The sequence below is a fragment of the Bacillus rossius genome, chromosome 5, assembly GCF_032445375.1.
Source record: "Bacillus rossius redtenbacheri isolate Brsri chromosome 5, Brsri_v3, whole genome shotgun sequence".
NCBI classification, from domain to species: Eukaryota; Metazoa; Arthropoda; class Insecta; order Phasmatodea; family Bacillidae; genus Bacillus; species Bacillus rossius.
Genome location: NC_086333.1, coordinates 78,508,954 through 78,524,011, shown reverse-complemented (window position 1 = coordinate 78,524,011; position 15,058 = coordinate 78,508,954). Strand labels below are relative to the sequence as shown.

The following is a 15,058-nucleotide window of genomic DNA, read 5'->3' as shown; positions in this document are numbered from 1 at the left end:
AGTGCAATTGCACAAATAACTCTCAAAAGAATAAACAACTTTTATTTACAAAAATAATATACAGCTTTTATTTACATGATATCAAAAAACCTCTTCAGGTACTGAATATGATCAGAAAACACAATAAATCTTTTAATAAACTTGTTTATAAAGTGGGGAGTACCATAGTTTCTACAAGAATGAGAGAAAATGTGGAAACAATTTTCGCTGACAACCTGGTTGTATGATAAACAGTTGAATTATCATTCTATATTTTAAAAGTCTGAACATGATTGCTTGCACTAGGTATCAGTAAAATAAGAACATGCTCTACCAAAATTCTTTTAGTGGTTGAAATACTGTGTATGTGAGCGATCACAATACTGAAAGGCACTAAAACTGGAGTCAAAGATGATGTGTGGATGAGAGAAGCTGCTATGAGAAGATCTGAAGAAGTGTTGCCACCGCGTCCTCACCAGTACTTCTCCAGGTGAGACACCAGCTTCTGCAACACAATAAGCAACCCCTTCAGGACCCTAGCACTTTCCCCAGGGCGTTTCTCTCTTTCTGCCATGCAATCGTTCCCTGCCCCGCTTATAACGATGTGCCATGAAATGGTAAATATATCCGTAGTTCCCTACACAGTTTATCGCAGTCTTTCTAACCCTCCCTGCTTCGCTTTCTGGGGTGTTTGGCTATTCACAGACCCGCAAGGCAATAAGAAGATAAAGATAATATCTTTCCCAAGTGAATAACTTACAGGCCTACATACCGAATCACGCAAAAAGTGCACTAAAAGCCTTCCCAGCTTATGTTAATTTGGTCGAAGTTACTCTGTTTGGAATTTAAAAAATAGAACTATTTTTAAAAGTAAAGCTTTTAAAATTTTTTAGATACTAATTTTAATAATTGACATAAAATAATCAATACACGTCTACCCACACCAGGGACCTTAGATAAAAATGAATGTCCGACATCTGCACCAGCCCAGCGTAATGCAAAGCCAGCTGCACTGCATTTACCTTGGTCCACATTTCATCATTCACTACTCACGTTCTGCCAGGGTTGCTATACTGCGTATGACCAATTTCGGGCCATTCAACCCACATTCACAAGTCCTTGCATCCATCCGGTCCATGACCCAGCTTTTTATTGCACATTATGTAATCCCACGACAGTGCAAAGAAGGTTGCACCATTGGATAGGTATTTTTAGTTTGCTCTCAGCCGTGCAACACTCACGCTGGGGTCCGTGTTCGGTCCGTGTCGCTCCACCGGCTGTCCGTTCTTGTCGATGATGAACTTGGTGAAGTTCCACTTGATGAAGCTGGACAAAAAAAAATCTATTAATAAAAGGGCTAAACTGAACAGCACTTATGTTCTTACAATTAAGAGTTCTTACAATCATAATAAAAAAACAGATTGATCACAAGTTTTCATCATTGATCATGTTGGTCACATGTGTAAGACAGTTCCAGAAGGTGCGCATGAAGGTAAGCTACTTGTAATCTCGGTGGAAGCAACGACTCACTCTCCCAGGGTCCCGCCCTGCTTGTGCTTCAAGTACTTGTAGAGGGGGTGCGCCCCGTCTCCATTCACGTCTATCTTCTCAAACAAGTCGAACTTGGCGTTCTGCTTCATCGCGAAGCACACTATGTCCTCTGAGCTGCCCGGTTCCTGCAACACCAGCATAGTTTATGGGATATTGCACGGATTCAAGTTGAGATGACTTTCCAGATGCTTGCCTGACTGCTTGGGAGCTCCCCTCCTCAGAAAGGAAACGAAGAGGGGTTGAGATAACTAAGGATTTTAAAACAAGCAATCTGCCCTGGCTTCACAAGGGCGGGATCTACTGATGTACAAGTATCAAGTTTTCGTAAGTGTGTGTTGTTTTTAAAAAAAAATATATAAACCCATTCGTCAAAGTAACACTGTTTTTCGATTTGAACAATTTTGAAGTAACGACACCAAAAAATTACAGCATGATTTGAAGTAAGTCATAGATTTAAAGGTGCTATGTTTTCTTTAAATGAAAAGTGCGTGTACAATGGCAATAGCACTTGTGTAGCATTAAATACAATGCAACAAATTAATATTGTGATGAATTAACAAAATATATTTTGCTCTTTCTTTAACAGCTATTTGCTTCCTTCTTTGTGTATTTATCACAGACAATGCCTGTATGTTCAGAGTTCAGCCACTTTTATTTTACGCCATCCCGCAGGTCAGCAGCATCTCTGGAGAGTAAAGTTAGAAAGCTTTCAGTGCTAGTTTACCTCATATCTATTAGGATGAACTAGTGGCAAAACATGGCATAGATGCATTTAGTAAACAATAGAGATCAGGAATTGTGTTAACAGGTTAAATAATCTTTCTGATATTATCTTTGAAAGATTTGTGCAATGGGAGTGCATGACTTGATGTAAGCTTTTGGACATACGCCACTGCTATGCACATGCATATCTGTAGAAGAAAACTACAAAAAACACAAATGACAAAAACACAAATTAAGCAACAAATTGCTGTTGTCAGGATATAAACACCACACAATACTCCACAACAGTAATATGGTCAACAAACAAAGAAAAACTAAGAAAATGGACTAAAAAAATGAAAAACCCCCCACAAATGATGACAGCACAACAGTTGAAACTAGACAAAAAACACAGCAAAACGAAAAGACGAAACAAACACAATAGTTTTCCAAAAACAGAAGAGAACGAAAAAAAACCCCACCAAATGATGACAGGTTTTTCTTTGTTTTTGACCATATTCCTGTTGTGGACTATTGTGTGGTGTTTATATCCTGACAACAGCAATTTTTTGCTTAATTTGTGTTTTTGTAATTTGTGTTTTTTGTAGTTTTCTTCTAGACATACATGTGCATAGCAATGACGTATGTCCAAAAGCTTACATCAAGTCAATCTTTATGATAATAGAAAACGTTAGGATTATTATTTTTTTTAAAAATTTATTAGAACGGAAATATTTCTCTTGTGTTCATAACTCGCGGACTGGGAGCCCGGCGAGAAGACGCACCTCTCCGGCAAACTGGTTGCAGGGGAAGGCGAGGATGCGCAGGCCCTTCTCCTGGGAGTACTTGTCGTGCAGCTCCGCCAGCTCCTTGTAGTTGGTGGCCGTCAGCCCGCACTTGGAGGCCACGTTCACCACGATGGCCACGTGACCCCTGACACACACACACACACACATACTTGCAGGATGTCCACGTTCCGGGAAGTCAGGCATGTTGGTGGCTCCAGGGACGGCCGAGCCGGGCCATCGCCACCAGCACAGCCCGGCGCCGACCTTTCCGTCGCCACCAGCACGGCCCGGTGCCGACCTTTCCGTCGCCACCAGCACGGCCCGGTGCCGACCTTTCTGTCGCTAACGCACTGGTAATGCAGGAGGTCCGTGAAAGACTGTCCCAGGTTCAATGGTATATCATAACAGTTTAATTTTGACTATGTACAACAAATCGTAGATCAAATTGAAGGTAAACTAACCTGGTATTTCTTACAAGTGTTCAATTTTAGTTCTGCGGCACAACAACCAACCCAAAGTCCAATTCTTCCCACACTTCGGTTAACAAGTCCGGAGTAATGGAAGCAACAGCCTCTCATATTCTTCGTCTCAACTCTGGCAAATCATAAGGTAGCGGCGAAATGTACACACAGTCTTTTATAAAGCCCCGAAAGAAAAAAAAAATTGCATGGCGTTATGTCACGTGAACGTGGAGGCTGGCAAAAAGGAGCTCTGCCATCTTGACCAAAACGATACATATCCAAACTTCTTAAATAATGTAATTGGTGAGAACTAGGCAATCAATAGGGATGCTGGAGGCTGGATTATTTTTTATTTCTTTCAGAAAATTGCAAAATGGGAAATTTTACATTTTGAACAGAAAAATCAGGGTAATTTATAACAGATTTGTGTGAATGACCACCCTGACTTCTGAACACTTTTGAGATAAAATGTTGAAGAAAAAAAATCTCTGCCCCAGACCTGGGAATGACAGTATGTTTCTCTCTTTGGCACACACCCAGTTCGATATGGAGGCTGGTCCCCATAAAAGCAAAAATCTTCTAACTGGTGGCCGAGTGAAAGCAATTTAATGTTTTTTGAAGATCTGACATTACAGTGAACTTACATTCACTTGTATGAAATTCAGGGTGGTTTCACTAAGATCTCGACACAGTTAAAATTTGATTTTTTTTCTCTTCAGCAATATCATGTACAACATGCAGTATCATAACATTGTAAACCAAGCATACATGTGAAAAATATTCATCTGTACCTGTATTTTTCCAACGACACATCCTGGCCTTTGATGTCCCTCACAGTGAAGTCATAAATCGAACTTGCCTTCTTCCAGTCAAATGAGGCGTTGTTACTCTAGGGACATCATCAAAATCCGAGTCCACTTTTTGGTTACAAAATGTGGCATAACAGTGCAAACAATCGGGTAGTTAATGTTAAAAAAAAAAAACCTAAAAGGTAGATATCGTACTATACTGCAAATTAAAAACACCCACGCATGCTCCCAACAATTCATCATATTTGTTTATTTAGTAAAAATGTTTGACGTTGACTGCCTGGTGATGAGCATGTCCAAGCAGTGACTAACATCAAATCATCTAATCACTTGCCTTGGAACTTAAACATTACCAGATCGCGAATGCTAAACCCAACATTACCAACATGGTGACACAAAGGACTAGTACACAGGCTGTACTATCGTCAAGCACGCCAATACTCAACAGTGAATCCCGGACATGTCACGAACAAAGCGTAGTAACAACATAAACTTCTGAACTTAAGCTTCTGAACCATCATAAGCAAGTCATTACAATTCAAACACTAAAGGATTAAGGTGAATAGAGCTTATCCCACTCAACAAGGTTACAAGAGACCTATTCTGCTTTCGATTACAACAAAATAATCCACCTCACTTTAAGCTCAGCTTCCTGGGTACTTATGTATTAACAGCTACAGATTTGGTGGTTTTTAAGTGCCACCTATATATATATATATATATATATATATATATATATATATATATATATATATATATATATATATATATATATATATATGAGTTTTCCACCTATGTACTGACTCATCACAATATCTCTGGAACCATAAGGCCTAGAGACTTGAAATTTGGTAGGAATATTCCTTTCGCAGAGTAGAGGTCAGCTAAGAACGGATTTTACGAAATTCCACCCGCAAGGGGGGTTGCGGGGGCCTTAATTAAAAAAAACAACACATTTTCAAACTATAGCTCTTATGTATATAAAACTTGGCCAGAATATTCTTTTTGGCATGTTAAAATTTACCAAGAAAGAATTTTACTAAATTCCATCCACAAAGGGCAGTGTGGGGGCGTTCAAAATAATAAAAATTTAACTTTTTATCTATAGCTCCTACAGATTTTGAATTTGGCGAAATTATTATTTTTGTCATCTTGAGTTCAACTGAGAACGAATTTTACGAAATTCCACCCATGAAGGGGATTGCAGGGGCGTTATAATGAAAGTTAAAAAAAAATTATTAATTACAGTTCGGGCTATAATGAATAATAAAATTAATATGTAGGATTCTATACGGTTTCAATTTGGATTGCTGATGTTTACAGAAATAGTCTTTTGTTATAGAAATTGAATAAGCTTTGTAAAAAACATAACCACAATTCTTTGTTTGCCAATAAACTCATCAGAATTTCATTTCAATCAGCGTCTTAAGTATTCGAAAAAAATGAAGATTATTTTAGCTAACCAAGTATTAATTTTTATAATTATCACTGCATTATAAATCATATTTTTTCCTTATTCATAGGTTTTCATTGCTGAGAATACAACAATTAAACTTGGAGTTCAGTTTTCGGACGTAGATGACAATGACATTTATTTTCTCTCCTTTTCAATTCTCAATTTTTGATTTATTACGTTCTATGATTACTATTTAACCTCTGAATTTGCAAATCTCCAGTTTGAAATATTACAACCAGAAGAAGAACAATAAATTTTACTTATTGATTAGAATTAATTTAATTTTTTTTAATTAGTTTATATTTGGTTGTTTTATTGAACTTCAAATTTTATATTTATTTAAATTAGTTAATTTTGTAATTTGTAAATATATTAATTTTTATTTCAGTTATTAAAATGAAATAGGTTATTTATTTGTAAATAATTTAAGTAAGATTGTATTGTAATTTGTAAGTATTACAGTTGTTATTATATAACTTGATTATGTTCATAGAATTGAAGTTAGTACCTTAAAAACAAATGACATTCATTTAGATACTTTTTTTATTGTGTCAAAATAAAAATATAACCAAACAGCTGTCAGGATAAATATTTTCAAAAAACTGATCAGATTGATTTAATTGAATCAAGTAGACCGGATTTAAGTGAGCTTAATTAAGTGAGATTAAATATTATGTTTTTATGTTATCCATTTTTATTTTGTAACTCGCCGCTAGATGGCGCTGAAGCACATTAACATTTAAACCGTTCAACCTATTACCATGGATAAAAAGAAAATCACAGGCCATAGACATACAAACCAAAATTGTGTGTCATTTCTCTATGTCCACCACACTGTCGTATAGCGCTATCCATTTTGCTTTAACTCACGGACAACATATCACCCTGCATAAACCCGGACAACGCCGGGTACCGCAGCTAGTTAATTAATATTTTAGTATTTAAATAAAGTCTGGCTTCGGCTGGACTCTGGACCAACTCGGGAATGCTCTGTGCTGTCTTTGAGTTGGCAGCATAATTATATCAAAATTACTAAACAAAACCCTCTTGGTCGATTTGCTGTAACACATAACCCTTGGGACAAATATAATAAAGGTTTACAATATGATTTACGGTTAATTAAGAGAGTGAAGCACTGATGAGGTAGTTCATGGCGCGCTGTTTGAACTCTCACAACTGCATACATCGGTAGTACTAATGCCGGGAAGAAGTGGTTGGGGGAAAAAAAAGAAGACAAAGGGAGTGGAGTCTGACAAAGCTTAGGGGGGCAAAGCCCCAGTCGACGTCAAGCGGAACACATGGAGCATCTAGACCCATCAAAGACCCGATTACAGATTATGTTACGGAACTTTTAATGTTGTCCTGAAAAATGTTCCCATGGCCTGACATAAATGTTATTTTAGTCATTATTTACACGTTGACTGACGGACAGTGCATGGCTGCTGACGCATGCAGACACACTCACCATGGTGACACTTCGAAGACTGGTTTGCTGCAGCAAGCAGCGGGAGAAGCCAAAAAGCAGTAACCCTGGAAACAGAACAGCGAAATCAAAATTCTACTTTAAAAAGAAATACTCATGGAAAAATTCTTGTAAGACATTTAATTCTGCTTGAGCTGCATATTCTTACATTGTATTTTGTTGTGAAAGGCATGATTAATTAATTATTTAAACAAAATTAAGATAAAGAGCAATTAAAGTGAAGTATGGTCACTGATACTAAGTGAAATTTTGCGTGTGTTTGACAGTCTACGAAGAACTTAGGCCAACATTATTTATGTTTACAAATTTCTTGTATACTAATTTTTATGTGTAACTAGCCACTGGAGCGGTCAGCAAGCAACAAACAGTCTCTGGTGTGACTCTGAACATTGAAACTTAATTTACACAAATTAATTAAATGTAGTTATAAAAAGCCATCTGCCAATCAGATTAATTAAGAATAATTAATGTATGAATTTAGAGCTGCTCTCAGCTTGTTATTATTAAAATTAATTCCGAATAACAGAACTTTAGCAACTTTGGCGCGAGAGAACACAGAGACCTTCCTTCGCGCCAAGGCCAGACGCCAGTACCGAGCGACTCACGGACTGGGGCGGACGTGCGTTCCACGGGGAGCCATCATCCTCATCAGCTCTCTAGCTTGCACTCTCTCTCTCTCTCTCTCTCTCTCTCTCTCTCTTTCTCCTATGTTGTGTTCTTGCTAAGTTCGGATTAGTTAGATTTTATTGCAATGTGAGTTGACATCAGTTGGTTAAATACTGCCACATAACTATAATTTGGTGGTTTTACCTTTTTTAATTAAGTTTTTTTAAGTTAATCAAGTAAACTAATATAATTGACAAAATTAGTAGGTAAGGTAGTTTTCCAGAGAAAGAGGGTGGTTTAAAAGTTTTTCATAATTTTTTTTAATAACAGTCTATGAACATTAGAGATCATCATAAGTTATATTTGAATAGTTTATTAAATATTCTAAGTATAAAAGCAATATTTTCAAAATTTCCTGATGTTTCTCTTGACAATACCATAGAGGTGTTTAAAAATTATGACTGTAGTCTAAAAAAACTCAATACAGGTGAACTGTGCAGTAAAAATAATTAAAAATGAGGAAATATAGATAAATGCTTAAAAATGCAAAATACTTGTGATGTCCAAATACAGTAAAAAAGGAAAAAATTCTCAAAAATATACTCGCAGTGTTAATATTGCTGCAGGTAGGAGGTTGTGCCCGTTACCACTCTTTAAAAGTTCAAAGTGGTGGCTCTGAGGACAAATGGTCAAATTTAAGGTAAATAGACATGTGTATGAAATGATGTCCCTCGGCCTATGGTCCCTAATTTCCTGTCTGCGAAAATGTCCTGTTTTGCCCATGTAGCTCTTGTCGGTGAGGAAGTGAGATCAGGCCAACGTGGCCGGGACCGGAAAATACGGGACCTGGAGGGAATGTTACGTGGGTAGGAGGAACGGTAGGCAGTTCAAAGGATAAGGCGATGTCTGTTTTCACGAGCCCCGTTTTATTTTCTGCACTTCACAGTCGGTGCACTGGGGGGAAACATATCTCCCTTAGGTCCACGTCGGTGGACAGGTACGGCCTCTGCATCTGGGAGGGTACGACTACTGTCGTCAGAATATTAAAAAAAAGTCATTAAAATGACTGGTGTGCATGAACAAATGTTGAAAGAAATATTTCACATTATAAGAGGAGTAAAGGCATCTTAATTTAATGAAGACAAGAGAATCTTTGACCTCTTTATTTAGCAACATATGCCTTACACACAAAAAAAAAGCTAAAAATAATTTAATGGCCCAGTTATTTTTACCAATTTGGGTTTTAATATTGAGTAAAAACACAAAACATGTATGACAGTCTTAAAAATGTACATTTTGATATTTTGATTTTCACCATTATACCACAGATTGTGAATATGTGCTTAATCATAAATAACATAAGCTAACAAAAAGGAATTTATATAATAGCTATAGCTAAATTTACTACGTAACAATGATGCAGCATAGCTAAACACTGTTAAAAGTGAGTAGTTTTTTCTAAACCATCCGAACAACATGTATTTCTGGATTTGTTGTCTTTTTATATTACTAAAACACATTATACTGTGATGTAGGATATTTATTTTTCAATTTCCCGAATCAGCATGATAAACTTGCACATACGCATTGTTTCCGAAATATAGCGTACGAGAAAATATCAAGCATTCGGCGTTAAAATACAACGTAGTGAACAGTGAACGTTCTGCTGCTAGGGAAACATAACATACGATATACAAATTCTCGAGGCCCTGCAGTGATTGTTGTTGCAAATTGCAAATTATTACTTAACCTGCAATTGGGCTTTCACCCGGTGGCAAGAACTCCCACTCACTCCCCTCTCCCCCCCCCCCCCCCTCCATCAGCTTTCTCCTCAGCTCCCTCCCATCCCTGACCTCCACCATTTCCTCCCCCAGCCCATTCCACTCCCTCCCCGTCCTCACCAGGAAGGTGTTCCGCCCTCTCTCTGTCCGCCTCCACACCCTCTGGAGCTTACATCTGTGGTCTCTTCGTCCTCTGTACTCCCCTCTATGTACTTTGCTTCCCAATTGCCCCCATCCCCCTTCCCCCTTCAGCACCTTGAACATCCTGACCAACCTTTCCACTCTTCTTCTCCTCTGTAACGTTTCCCACCCCAACTCCTTAATCATTTCCGTTGGGCTATGCAGTTTCCCATCCTGCCCCTCCCTCCTTCTCCACATTCCCATCACCCACCTAGCCGCTCTACGCTGCACCCCTTCCAGCTCCTTCACCTCAGTCACCAGGTAGGGGTCCCAGACCGCCGCCGCATACTCCAACATTGGCCTGACCAATGTGGAGTATGCCTTCTCCTTTGTCCTCCTCCCAGCTCCCTGCAGGGTCCTACCAAGCAACCCCAGCGCCTGCCTTCCCCTCCTGACCACCCCCTCTATGTGCTCCGCCCATCCTAGGTCATTTTTCAGTGTCACCCCCAGGTACTTATATCCTGCTGCCTCTCTTATCTCCTGCCCCTTCCAGTAATATACATTTCGTGTGACTTTCCTCCTCTTTGTAAATCTGACAACTTTTGTCTTACCAACATTCAAGGACATTCCATTTTTCTCCGTCCATTGCTCCAACCTTATCAAGTCCTCTGCTAAACATCCCCCTTCCCCCACAACCTCATACACTACACAGTCATCTGCAAATAGCCTCCATCTGGCTTTCATGCCCTCCCCCAGATCGTTTATCATAATTGTGAACAACAGAGGCCCCAGCACACTCCCCTGTGGCACCCCCGACGTCACTTCCCCCTCCTCGGAGCTTTCCTCACCCACTCTCACTCTTTGTCTTCTATTCCTCAGGAAATCACCCACCCAGTTTACCACCCTTCCATCCCTCACCAGCAACTCAACCTTTTCCATTAACCTCCTATGGGGGACCTTATCAAACGCCTTTTCAAAATCTATAAAGATTGCATCTATCTGCTTCCCCCCGTCCACCGCTTCCACCAGGTCTTCCAACAGCCCAGCCATCTGGGTCTCGCATGAGAACCCCATCCTGAATCCATGCTGCCTGTTATCCACCCACCCCAGATCTTCCATTTCCCCCTTTACGTACCTTCCTACCAACCTCTCCATCACTTTTCCTACACAGGACGTCAAACTGACCGGCCTGTAACTTCCTGGCTCCGCCTTATCATTTCCCCCCTTGTAGATGGGAACTACCACTGCCTCCTTCCATTCCATTGGTAGTTTCCCCTCCTCCAGAGACTGCTTGAAAACCTCCAACAGGTACTTCCCAATCTCCCTATCACCCAACTTCAAATGACTATTCCCTATACCATCTGGCCCAGCTGCCTTTCTCCCTTTCAACCTCCTGATCACCTTAATTACATCTGTCAGTCGCAGCTCAAAGGCCTTCCTGCCCATTAAACTGTCGTCCTCTTTACCCTCCCATGCCTCCCCCTTTGTAAATACTGCCAGATATTGCTCCTGCAGTAAGTCTGCCTTTTCCCTGTCCTCTGTATATTCCTGCCCCCCTCCTCCTCGGAGAACCCCTATTCCCTCCTCACCCTTCACTCTTCTTATGTATCTGTAGAGCTCCGTCCCATTTACCGTCCCCCCTTCCCCCATCAGCTGTTCCATGTAAGCATCCCTTGCTTCCCGCGATTTCCTCCCTAGTTCCTTCCCAAGCGCCTTCATTTCCGCCTCTATCTCCTCTCCCCCAAGCTTCCTTGCCCTCGCATGCAGCCTCCTACATTTCCTTTTCAACACTTTCAACTCCCTTCCATAGTAGGGAGGGTCACCTCCTTGGCCTACCCTCCTCTGAGGTACAAAACGTGTAGCCATCTGCAGCAGAATATTTCTTAAGGCAGCCCATCTACCTTAGAGGTCCTCTATATCTACCCATCTACTGTATTCCCCCTTCAGGAATGCCTCTGCCCCCACTCTATCAGCCTTACCCCAACAGTTTACCACGTTTCCCCTCCTTACCCTTTTCTCCCTCCAGCCCACGTCTAACTCCACTACTGGGATCCTGTGATCACTGATGCCCTCCATTACCACACTTCCCCTGACCGCCTCCATTGGTCTCACAAGTACCACATCCAACAGGTTCCCGTCATCCTGCTCTCCTCTCCTGGCACCTTTTCTGGTGCTTTCAGTCACCACCTGCTCCAGTCCTCTGTTTGCCAGTTGAGATGCCCATCTCTGTTCCCTTGACCCCATCCCCTCCGGCCCCTTTTCCCATGCCACCCCTGGCATGTTCAGATCCCCCGCCACTAAGATCCCCCGCCACTAACAAAGATAATAATGCAATTTCCATATCAATATTTTTTTTCTTGTTTAAAATTATTTTAATACTTGTCACGTCACTTAACATCTTTATGTTCCGGTTTAACCCACGCGTTTTAACAACTTAAAATAAGTCCCGTAATTGCATAAACATGCTATTTGGCAGAATTGTAAATTGTACGCTTATCTTTGCTGCCCATAGAGGGCGTGGTCGTTCCTGTTTTGATCGCACACTTACAAACAGTTGCCTAATTACGAAATTGCTCTTTGCCAACGAACAACGCTGTTCGGACCTTACCCTGGTTTGTACTCGACGCTCAACCAAAGTAGTACACAGTAGTATCAATTCGTTTTTACATTACGGTACAAACCTTAAAATATTGCCAGGTGTTACTCGTTTCTCTGCTATTGGCGTACTGACACTATCAGCTAGGTACCTTAAAGTTTATATACTTATCAAACATAACAGATGGGGGAATGACACAGCAGCAATTAACACATTAAAAATGAGTCATCAGTTGGAGTTCAAAGTCAAACACACAGCCCAAGACAAGGTTACGCACAGAGCTAACAGAAGAATCACTGCGGCACTTCCCGAGTTGAATATTCTATCACCCTTCGGTATCAGATGTGGGTTTCAGAGGCAGATACGAGAGGAACGCGTCCAGTGGTAACACAGCAAATATAAAAAATGTGATTTTGCAATTTTAACATATATTAGCATTCTAGTAACTACATAATTTTAGCAACAAAAATTTTTTTTCTAGTAATGATGTCAATTACTACATACAATTTTTTTTTGTTATTTTTAATGTATTTTAAAGTTAATTCTTGGACTATAGATATTTTGCAGAAGTTCTTGGCCTCTCCAACTGGCTACAGAATAACATCTGGGAGTTCTCCATGCTTACTTCCCCCCCCCCTTTCCGATATATCTGGTGTCACCGCAACAGTGCTATCACTGGACACTAGACACACAGGAGGCACTGGAAAGCTTGAAGGCAGATTTTTCCCAATGCCACACTCTGATTTACATAAACCCCATCAGAAAGCTGTACGTCCAGATGGACACAGGTGCTGAGGAGGTAGGCATAGTGCAATACCAATTGTATGATAATGGATACAGGTGCAAAAATAACTTCGCCAGACCGAAATTTGGCTGCGTGGAACGAAATTACCTTAGTAACGAACTGAAGTCCCAGACAGTGGCATGGGAGCTGATGATGTATCATTCCCAACTGGAGGGTATGTTATTTGTGCTGCACATGGACAACCAATTACTCATGTGATTGTGGACCCTCTAGGGGTGGAAGAGAAAAATCATGAGGTGGATGATGTTTCTACAATTGACCACTTTGTCATGGAACACGTCCCCAGAATGAAAAAAAACGAGCTTCCAGATGCCCTGTCCCGGGACCTCAATAAGAGACTATGTCTGGTAGGTGATGTATCATGGGACGAGATACTGTCACCTGGCCTCGAGATATACGAGCACGAATCAAAGGACTCGACCTTCCACCTACTTGTATTAAGTGTGGATGACAACCCATGTCCCGTGGAACTGGTCGAGCTGAAACATCAGGTGTACTACACCCAATGCATTTCACAGAACACCGAGGACAGATGGGTGAAGCAAGTAGAGGAACCATGTGAGGCCTTGGCCTCGAGGGATGGAGTGATCTACATCGGAGGAATAGTACCCGACTACGAGTGGCACACATATGAACCACTGGAGGAACGCGAAGCAGTGTTGGCTTCAGGCAGGACACCTAGAGACATACCAAACATGATGGGTCACCATTACCATTCACTGGAATGTCATGCGATGTGCAGGAGTATGTGAGGATATGCGAGATGTGCCAGGAGGGGAAGCTGTGGCAGAGTGATTGGTTGGAGCAGCAGCAGCAGCTGTGCTTCCCCACTACCCCATTCCAATATATCATGCTGCATGTCATGGGGGCTATATTCTAGCACATGCTGGGGGAAGAGGTTTCTGGTGGTTGTGACCAACCTCTTGACCCGCTGGGTAGAAGCATACCCCACCACTAATGATTGGGCCAGCATTATTAAGACAATATTAAATACAAAAATTTTCTCATGTTGGAGCTACCCCAGGGACTTGCTGAAAGATAATACCAGTCTATTCGTCGGGAGGAAGTGGTGGGAGATGTGCAACTCGTGAAATTTTTAACACTGGATTACAATTGCCTACGATCCCCTAGCCAACCTGACAGAGGCAAAACCAGGAGTTGAAATAGAGAGAACCTACTTTCAGAGGCTATGCACTGTATCCACTGATACACCGCAGAACCAATAAGGTCACAGGCATGATACCAAGGTAAATGGTCCAAGCAGGGCCGGCACGTCCATATAGGCGAACTAGGCAAACGCCTAGGGCGCCAAGTAGCTGGGGGCGGCCAAGCACGACACATAACAGCTGATATTATATATGTTTAACGATTATTGAAACTAGATGAAAATGGATTTTTGTAACAGTTTGGAATGTTTATATTGATATAAGTAATTATTTAAAGTCCATGGTGACCTGTTTATGATTTGTAATAAGAAAAAAAAAACACAAGCCTGCTTATATTTGTTGACAAAATATTAGGCTTACGTGGTGTATTTTGAGGCAAGGACAATTTTTTTTTGGCGGAGGTTGGGGGGGGGGGGGGAGGAGGCATTAAGGTTTATTTTGCCTAGGGCGCCAATTTACCTTGCACCGGCCCTGGGTCCAAGACCACAATTTGCTCATACCAGGTGGTGAATGAATAGCCCACAGAGTTGCTGACGAAAGGGAAAATGAGTAACATGTTTGCTGCTCTTTGACCGGAAAATTAAATGGCACGGAGCATATCTCATGGTAATTCTTTACATCTTAAACATTTAGTCACAAATTGAAAATAAAAAACGATTAATGTTCCAAGTACTTGACTTGTCTAAACCTTTTTTATCGAGCATTTTCTTAGTTGGACTAAATATATTGACATACTCGTTGGCTCATAATTAAAA

General features: G+C 40.8%; 2 protein-coding genes across 7 annotated transcripts in view; both read right to left on the bottom strand.

The window, feature by feature from the left end:
* The window catches only part of LOC134532070 (uncharacterized), a 566,709-nt gene that overhangs the window by 20,077 nt on the left and 531,574 nt on the right, over positions 1-15,058 (bottom strand). The gene's annotated exons all lie outside the window — the stretch shown is intronic.
* Positions 17-12,705, bottom strand: LOC134532064 (uncharacterized). Of its 3 annotated transcripts, none has more exons than XM_063368244.1 (7): positions 12,610-12,705; positions 7,212-7,276; positions 4,273-4,370; positions 3,018-3,165; positions 1,510-1,655; positions 1,221-1,305; positions 17-484 (listed from the first exon to the last, which is right to left on the bottom strand). In XM_063368244.1, the coding sequence occupies exons 2-7, from the start codon at positions 7,212-7,214 to the stop codon at positions 452-454; spliced, it is 513 nt and encodes a 170-aa protein (XP_063224314.1). In that variant the 5' UTR covers positions 7,215-7,276; positions 12,610-12,705; the 3' UTR covers positions 17-451. The 3 variants fall into 3 exon arrangements, with proteins under 3 accessions (XP_063224314.1, XP_063224311.1, XP_063224312.1); XM_063368241.1 differs by having other exon boundaries at positions 12,418-12,660; XM_063368242.1 differs by lacking the exon at positions 12,610-12,705 and adding an exon at positions 12,133-12,269.